This window comes from Caretta caretta, chromosome 13 (genome assembly GCF_965140235.1).
Source record: "Caretta caretta isolate rCarCar2 chromosome 13, rCarCar1.hap1, whole genome shotgun sequence".
In the NCBI taxonomy this organism is placed as follows: domain Eukaryota; kingdom Metazoa; phylum Chordata; order Testudines; family Cheloniidae; genus Caretta; species Caretta caretta.
Genome location: NC_134218.1, coordinates 38171670 through 38180769, shown reverse-complemented (window position 1 = coordinate 38180769; position 9100 = coordinate 38171670). Strand labels below are relative to the sequence as shown.

At 48.5% G+C, this 9100-nt stretch overlaps 1 protein-coding gene across 3 annotated transcripts; it reads left to right on the top strand.

Annotated features, from left to right (window-relative positions):
- Positions 1 to 1383: 1383 nt before the first annotated feature.
- Positions 1384 to 9100, top strand: LOC125622453 (alpha-1B-glycoprotein). 3 transcript variants are annotated; one of them, XM_048820551.2, is made up of 5 exons: positions 1387 to 1584; positions 4344 to 4382; positions 4983 to 5282; positions 7661 to 7762; positions 8557 to 9100. In XM_048820551.2, the coding sequence occupies exons 1-5, from the start codon at positions 1554 to 1556 to the stop codon at positions 8721 to 8723; spliced, it is 639 nt and encodes a 212-aa protein (XP_048676508.1). In that variant the 5' UTR covers positions 1387 to 1553; the 3' UTR covers positions 8724 to 9100. The 3 variants fall into 3 exon arrangements, with proteins under 3 accessions (XP_048676510.1, XP_048676508.1, XP_048676509.1); XM_048820553.2 differs by lacking the exon at positions 7661 to 7762 and having other exon boundaries at positions 1384 to 1584; XM_048820552.2 differs by lacking the exon at positions 4344 to 4382.

Here is a 9100-nt window from a genome sequence, read left to right as displayed (position 1 = left end):
GAGAGAAAAGGAAGCAGAAACTGACAAATATACATACATGTCTCATTTGCATACTAACATTTATCAATCTCCTAGCTCAGTAGGATCTCTAAGTTAATTAGTTTGAGGACCCATTGTCTCACATGCCTTAATGTTTCTCTTCCTGACAACTATATTTCAACAAACCCTTCAAGTAGCATTTCTTTAATGAATTATAATTTCAATATAATTCACTCTACTTTCACAGAGGGGAGTGGGATCTAGCGGCTAGAGCAGGAGGGGCTGGGCACCAGGACTCCCGGGCTCTATCCTCAGCTCTGAGCAGGCAGTGGGGTCTAGTTGTTGGAGCAGGGGGGCGTGGCGGGGGCTGGATATCAGGACTCCTGGGTTCTCTCCACAGCTCTGAGAGGACAGTGGGATCTAGTAATTTGAGCTGGTGGGGGGTGGCTGTTTAGGAGCCATGACTCCTACGTTCTCACTACAGCTCTGAGCAGGGAGTGGGATCTAGTGATTGGAGCACAGGGGAGTTGGGAGCCAGGATTCCTGTGTTTTCTCCCCAGCTCTGAGCAGGGAGTGTGATCTAGTGGTTGAAGCAGGGGGGTGCTGGGAGCCAGAACTCCTAGGGTCTCACCCCAGCTTTGGGAGAGCAGTGGGGTCCAGTGTTTGGAGTGGGAGGGGCTGGGTATCAGGACTCCTGGGTTCTCTCCCCACATGGAGGGACTCCTGGGTTCCCCTCCCAGTTCCAAGAAGGGGCATGATTCCTATCAGTTGGGAAGACATGCGATCAACATTTTCATAGTTGACTAGGGACTGTGGGTGCTTGAGATCCAGAAAGGCCGTGATCCTCCGAGGGCAATTTCCCAGCAAGCCAGACAGAATCTCTAGGCACTCTTGAAATTCCTGGCCTCTGGTCTTTATCATGAGATTACTAGCACTACCATCCCAGGGCCCACAGCCAGTTGCTGCCGGTAAGAGCCTCAATCCAAAGCTGAGATGACCAAAGGGATTTGGACACCTAATTCCCATCCTTGTTCATGGGCATTCAAACCCCTTAGGCCTCGGCATAAGCAGGCAAGTTTGAGCTGCTTAGAAAATCAGGGTGAAAAATTTCAGTGCAAATGGAGGAAACTAATTAATTTTCTTATACGCTGGCCACCACAAAGATCTGATTCTCAGTGGAGACTGTATAAAGGCTGGTGCATCACCCACCTTGCCTGCACTGTGCCTCAGTTTCCCCACACAGCTGGAGAAGGTTTTTTGGGTGGGTAAAGCCACTTTGAGCTGAGCTGGTCCAGGGCTGTGTTGCTTTTGCAAGACACTGGAGGGGAAATCCAGGGAGGAGGGCCTCAGTTTGTGGTCAGCAACTGCTGTCACATTTCCTAAGAGCCCCGCATGTGACCATCACTGGGATGCCACAACACCTCCCACATCACGGAGGAAGCAGTGGCTGAGTGTCACGTCCATGGCAGGGTTCGGCTATCTCACAGTAAGGGAGCCAGTCTCCTCCCTGGGCAGAGACAGGGCTGGTGGCTCAGAACCCAGCTCTAAGCCCCAGGCAGATCAGCTCACTCAGCATGGAGCTAACTCTCCTTCTGCCGCTGCTGGGTAAGTAGCCTCCCGGGGCCCACTTCCTCTCTTGGGCTATCTCCTTGGGCTGTCCTTGGGCTGTCCTTCCTCTTCTTGGGCTGTCTTGCTTGCTTTCCTGCTTCTCCTCTAGCTCTTTCCTTGCTTCTTGCTCGCCATCCTTCTTTCCATCTTTTACTTTCTATCGCTTTTCTTTCTTGCTTGCTTTTCTCTTTCTTTGGCTTTTCTCTGTTTCTTGCTTTTTCTTTCTATCTCTTTAATTTCTTTCTCTTGCTATGGCTTTTCTTTCTAGCTTGCTTTTCTGATTCCCCTTTTCTATATTGCTTGCTTGCTCGCTTTCCTGTTTTTTCTTCCTATCTTGTTTATTCTCTTCAATTGCTTTTCTTGCTTGCTTGCTTTCTCTCTTTTCTTTCTCGCTTCCCTGCAATCTCTCTCTTTTCTTGCTTGCTTTCCTGCTTTTTCTTTCTTCCTTTCTTTCTTCCTTTCTTTCTTTCTTTCTTTCTTTCTTTCTTTTTCTTTCTTTCTTTCTTTCTTTCTTGACTGCTGTCTTGCTTCCTTGCTCTTTTCTTGCGTGTTTGTTTTCTTGCATTCGCTTTCTGTCTCTTTTCTGTCTTGCTTGCATTCCATCCTCCTGTTTACTCTCTCTCTTACTTTTCTTTCTTGCTTGCTTGTTTTTCTGCTTTCTTGTTCTAGCTCTTTTCTAGATTTCTTTCTTGCTTGCTTGCTTTTTCTTTCTGTCTCTTTTCTTGCTTGCTTGCTTTTTCTTGCTTTCTTTCTCATCTGAGCTGTACTACCCTGTGACACTATGACCCCATATTCTTCATAGAGATATTGTTATGATATGATTATGGCCTAACTATGAGGTATTTTATACAAGAGAGGTCATGTGAGCTATCATTGAAAAGATCATGGTTTACTGAATATGATTTTCCTATTTGTATGCATTATCATTTTTATAACTGAAGTTATGAATATTGTCTATGCATCTATTACAAATGTGTTTACACTTGGGGAACATCCACTAGGCAGAATGCAGTTAGTCTAGATGTCTTGCTGGGAAGGGCCATTAGAGAAAACAATAGGTCTTAGAAGATGCTGATCACCCACTGAGAAGCCTTCCTGGAAATGCTGCAAACAACCTCTGAGTTATGGCTGCAGGGTCATGTAACCAAGTCACCTGGTACTGGACTCCAGGATAATACTTGTGTTTTCCACTGACTGGGGGTGGGGATCAAATGGGGGACAAAGGATTCCCGCCACATGCAAAAAACTGTTTAGGGCAGGGGAGTGACATCATCATGGTTCATTCTTCACTGCCTCCCTGCCCAAGAAAGAAGACTGCTGAACACACCTGAGAAACAAAAAGACTGAATTAGGGGAGAAGGGCTGATGACCCCAGGTTAGAGGTTGTCTAGCCTGTGAAAGGGGTAACTGGAGTTTTAAGCAGAAAGCAAGTGCAGCTTGGCTTCAAGAATATCTGTAATCTTCCTAAAACAACATTTAGGGTGAAAATTTGCTGCTCATATCGAATTTTGTTAGTATACTAAGCTTAGATTGCGTTTTTTTATTTGCTAGGTAATCTACTTTGATCCTACAAAAGGAACAGGAGGACTTGTGGCACTTTAGAGACTAACAAATTTATTTGAGCATAAGCTTTTGTGAGCTACAGCTCACTTCATCGGATGCATGTAGTGGAAAATACAGTGGGGAGATTTTATATACACAGAGAACATGAAACAATGGGGTTACCCTACACACTGTAATGACAGTGATCAGGTAAGGTGAGCTATTATCAGCAGGAGAGCGGGGGTGGGGGGGATAGTGATAATCAAGGCGGGCCATTTCCAGCAGTTGACAAGAACATTTGAGGAACAGTGCGGGAGGGAGCAGGAATAAACAAGGGGAAATAGTTTTACTTTGTGTAATGACACATCCACTCTCAGTCTTTATTCAAGCCTAAGTTAATCGTACCCAGTTTGCAAATTAATTCAAATTCAGCTGTCTCTCATTGAAGTCTGTTTTTGAAGTTTTTTTGTTGAAGAATTGCCACTTTTAGGTCTGTATTTTCCACTACATGCATCCGATGAAGTGAGCTGTAGCTCACGAAAGCTTATGGTCAAATAAATTTGTTACCTCCAAGGTGCCACAAGTCCTCATTTTCTTTTTGCAGATACAGACTAACACTGCTGCTACTCTGAAATCTATTTTGATCTGTTTGCTATCCCTTATAATCACTTAAAATCTATCTTTTGTAGTTAATAAACTTGTTTTGTTTTGTCTAAAACCAGTGTGTGTGTGTGTGTGGAGATTTTAACCTTGGGCAGAAAGCTGTGCTTATCCCTCTCCACATTGAGGGAGGGGGTGATTTTCATCAGCTTACGCTGTACTTTTCTCTGGGCAGCGCAAGACTGTACAGTGTTGGGCTTACCCTCTAGAGGAGGGTGTGCACTTGAGTACTGGGCAATTCCTTAGCTGAGCCTTCCCATGCAGGGCTGATCTCAACATCTGTGTGTATAGCTGTAGCTGGGTGTGTCCCTACCTGTATGTGTGCTGGTAAAGTGCAGTCTGAAGCCTGAGGGAGGGCTTAGCTGGCTTGCCTGGTGGGTCAGGTGGGATCAGTGGTACCCCAGTTCCAAGTGGCCCCCGCGCGGGAACCCATCACATATCCCTCTCCCCATTCTCCCTCTACCCCCCTGCCTTTTTTCTAGCATTCCTAACTCCCATCACACTCCTCCCTCCCCAGATCTCTGACTCATCCTCTCTTCTCTTCTATCTTTCAGCCACTCTCAAGATTCTCCCCAGGTCAGTGTTCCTTGCAGGTAATGCCAACTCTTGTGCTCACTTAGATGACTCATTTTGGGGTGGGTTGTCTCTAGAGGAGAATTCGCCTGTGCTTATGCTTTGGGGTTTGGAATCCCATGGGGGTGGGTCTGTGGGGATCCCCTGTTAGCCCCCCCCCCTGGACACACCAAGCTCCCGCTTTGTCCAGCCCAGCACCAATGCCAGCCCCACCCAGAGATCCCATAGGTGAGACAAGTTGGTGGGGTCTCAGCCCAGGGAGTCCAGAGGCTGGATGGGTACCCTGCTGCCCCCTAGTGGGGAGGGTGGGGTACATCAACAGGTGGCAGTGTGCTTTTTGGGGGGCATCATCCCCTGAGGTCTTGAAAGGCCAGTTTAGGAGCAAGCCTCATCATTGCAGAACATTCTCCTCCTGCCCCACCCTCATCCCCCTCTTCTCCTGCCCCTGCTCCCCCAGTTCTGTGCCTGTATGCTCCAGGAGGGTGGGTCCTAACTCTTTGGCCTGGCCTGGCGGTAGCCCCTGTTTGAGGGTTGGATGTGGGACATCTGTGGGCTTCTCTCTTGGCTGCTGCTTCTGCCCTTGTTCCCAACTAATGCCAATGGAAACTTTTCTTTCCCAGGTGTCCCTGCAGCCCCATCCCTGTCCCTGCACCCCCAGAAGCAGGAGTACCTTCCCGGAGACACTGTTGAGATCAAGTGCTCTGCTCCTCCTTCGGTGGATAGCGTTGGAGGATTCCAGTACCTCAGTGATATTGGAAAGGCCATCACAGTCCTAGCTTCATCCAGGACAAGCCATATCTTCAAGATGAGCCTCACAGGGCCTGAGGACGGGGGGTCATACCATTGCAGATACTGGATAGGCCAAGGTCATTCTTGGAACAGGTCCAGTGACAGTGATGCCGTCCTCATTAGAGTGAAAGGTGAGCTCTGCACAGTCTCTAACATTTCTTTGGGTCAGAGGTGAACACTTCCAAGATGCATAAAGACATAAGCAGACAAAAGTATAGCAAGGAACCAGCCAATGACACAGTCCCCCAACATGCCATTCACTTCCCAACTATGGCTGCCCAACGTGGCTAATCCCTCAGTGAATACAGCTACACAGTATGGGTGACCAACGGCCAACAACATGGACACCCAGCATGGCTGCCCAGCTACCAACTATGTGGCCCTCCAACATGGTTTCCCTACTACTGATAACATGGCCATCCAATATTGGTCGCCTACCACACTGGAATTCTGTGCCTGGACAAGAGCTGCTAGGCACTATAATAATACAAATAAATAATAATTGCTGCCCAACAGCTGACAACAACCTACACAGCTGCAAAACTGATATCAAACATCTCAGCTTTCAGAAATATGGCTTCCGAACTACTGACTACAGGGCCACCCCCTGCCATGACTGCCAAAAATATAGTCTCCCAACATGTCGGACCAATTGACAACACAATCTCCAGGCTTCCAGAAACGTAACTTATTAGCATGCTTACCCAAAAGCTAGCAACACCCTCAGCCATTGTACAAATACTGAGCCAAATTATGGAAATCAGGCTGCCAACAATACTCACCAAACATGCCCTTCACTTCCCATATAAGGGTAACCAAAATGGCTGCCAAACTATCAACAAAATGGCAACCCAATATGGGTATCCAACTACAAACAACATGGCCACACACTATGGCGATCTAACAGACACAGTCGACAACATGTCATCTGAAATGCCTTCCCAACTAACAACAGGATCACTGAACATGGCTGACAAAAAGCTGACAACATGGCCGCCCCACATGACTGCTCAACATGGCTACCCAATGGCCAGCAACATGAGACTCATCATGACTCTCCAACAGCTAGCAATATAGCAATTCATCATGCCTACCCAACAGCCAACAACATGGCACCCAACATGACTACTTGACTGTCAATAACACGGAGATCTAGCATATGCCTCACACTCAGGACAACCTGATACATAAAGCGAATAAAAGGTTGTTACAAGGAGGAGGGAGAAGAATTGTTCTTCTTAACCTCTGAGGACAGGACAAGAAGCAATGGGCTTCAATTGCAGCAAGGGAGGTTGAGGTTGGACATTAGGGAAAACTTCCTAACTGTCAGGGTGGTTAAGCGCTGGAATAAATTGCCAAGGGAGGTTGTGGAATCTCCATCACTGGAGATTTCTAAGAGCAGGTTAGACAAACAGCTGTCAGGGATGGTCTAGATAATACTTCATCCTGCCAGGAGTGCAGGGGACTGGACAAGATGTCCTCTCGAGGTCCCATCAAGTCCTATATGTCTATGATATTTAAGTTCCCAGAACCTGTTCTCCAACATGACAAACTAATGGCTAACAACACTCACCTTGTAGAATCTGGAGGAAGGAATAAAGCCTAGGCTATCACTTGCAGCTACACAAAGATCCTCATGTAGGGAGGCACGAGGTATCAGTTTGAATCTTACCAGTGTTGAGTTTGGGGCAACATCTCTGCTTTCCCCCCATGTCAACCCCCCACCCCATCCCCGATTCATTCTTGTTGCCTCTCCTAACCTCAGACTTCCCTCCCTGGCCAAAGCTGAGTGTGGATCCTCCGTCCGGAGCGGTGAGTTAAGGGGTCCCCCTGCTCATCACCTGCACTGCCCCCAGCAATGCTGGTGAGCAGAGGTTTCACTTCTACAAGGATGGACCTGAGCTCATCCCCAGGGACATGGGGTCTGTGGTCAGCACAACAGAGACCAGGACCAGCTCTATGATGTTCAGCATCCCATGAGCTGGTCCCAACAGCGCTGGGGAATTCACCTGTGCGTACAAGGAGAACATGAGTGGGAGGTGGATTCTGTCCCTAAGGAGCTTGGCTGTGAATGTTACCATGATAGGTGAAGTTGCCCCAGACTCACCAGTCTAAGATATACCTAGTGCTTCCTGAAGGGAGCAGAAGTCATGAATGTACACACACACACACACACACACACACACACACACACACTGAGTAGGGCTCATCCCCTCCAGCAGGGGGCAGCAGGGACACACTCAATCACAGACATTGTGCACATCCCCTCCAGCAGGGGGCAGCAGGGACACACTCAATCACAGACATTGTGCACATCCCCTCCAGGAGGGGGCAGCAGGGACACACTCAATCACAGACATTGTGCACATCCCCTCCAGGAGGGGGCAGCAGTGATGCACACACGAGCATGCATGCACACACACACACACACACACACACACACACTTGCAGCAGGGGGACACACTCGTGCCAGTGTATTATTTCCTGGCAATTTCCTCCTTTTTTGCAGTGCGCAGACATTTCTGGGTCCGGGAGCTGGCTGTGGGTGGGTCCTTCTTCACCATTAATGGCCTCATCTTCCTCATCTTCCACCTCTGCATGAAGGGCAAAGGTAATCGCACATTTCCCTCCCCCGTCCCTGTTTTCACAGGAGCTTGGAGAAGCTTAAACAAACGAATCCTGAAATTTCTCCTTCTGAGTCTCACCTGGCAAAGCAGCTGCTGCTGTAGACAACACTGAGCCTAGTATCTGTCCACCCGCCACACCATTATATCTCCTCTTCTGACCCCTCGGCTCCACCTGCTGAAATGCTGGGTAACCGCCACCCAGTAACACTGCCTAGGAGTCCCCAAGGCTGAAAGGCAGCTGCTTCTGGGGTGGGGCGTGGCAGCCGGCGGGCAGCCACAGCGTAATGCCACAGAGGGATCGCTCCTCCAGATGCAGCCGTCTCTGGGGCGGGCCACGGCAGCTGTTTAGCAGCTGGGCATAGATGATGCAGCACTGCAGGCCAGAAAGGAATGCGAATGCAGACTCCTAGCAAGCTGCAGCAGCTCCACATCTCAGCCACAGCTCCAGCATGATCACTGCGGGAACAGCACCCCCTGAAGGGTCTCGCATCCCTCCAGCTGCAGCACAGCGCCCCCTAGTGCTGCACAGGGGCATTGGGGTCAGCACTAATTGTGAGGGCAGAGTGCCCCCTACTGAGACCCTTCCCTGCGCCCTACAGCACAGCGCCCTCTACTGAGACCCCACATTCACCCCCTACTGGCTTCATCACTTTGCTTGCTCCAAAAAGATACCCCCTCAAAACGTGCCCCAAGCTTCTTTCTTTCTTTCTTTCTTTCTTTCTTTCTTTCTTTCTTTCTTTCTTATCTGAGTTTTCTCATGTGCTTTTCTCATTCTCAGGTTCCAAGGAGAAGCACGCAGGCATCTCAGACCCATTTCAATCACATTATTACTCAGTCCCTGTTCGATCGGTCATTCGTCAGTCTGGTCATTCTGCGACCGCCAAGGCAAACCACAACCCCAGCCCCCTGTCCCGTGGGAATAATGAGTACCAGGAAGAGGTGTGAAGGCTCCGCTACTGACTGCGAATATTCCTCCCCTGCCCGCGGATGGCTGGCCAGTTCTGCAGCTCAACTGGCTTCAGGGGAGAATGTTTTGCTCCTCAAATATTACAGGCAAACCAAGATATTACTGTGTGTTGCTTTCTTTGCTACAAATGTGGAGAAACCAGATGGGTGTGTTTTGAAGAAAGAAAGGTGACTGGAAAGAAAGAGGAAAAAATGTAACTAAGAAAGAAAGAAAGAAAGAAAGAAAGAAAGTTTATATTCTCATTTCTCCTCAGTTCTTCCTTCTCTCTGTATATTCACAGCTGTATGAATCCCTGTAAATTCCCCCACCTCCAGCTTTTAATTAAACCATTTTTTTAGCCCCTTCTGGCCTCTGA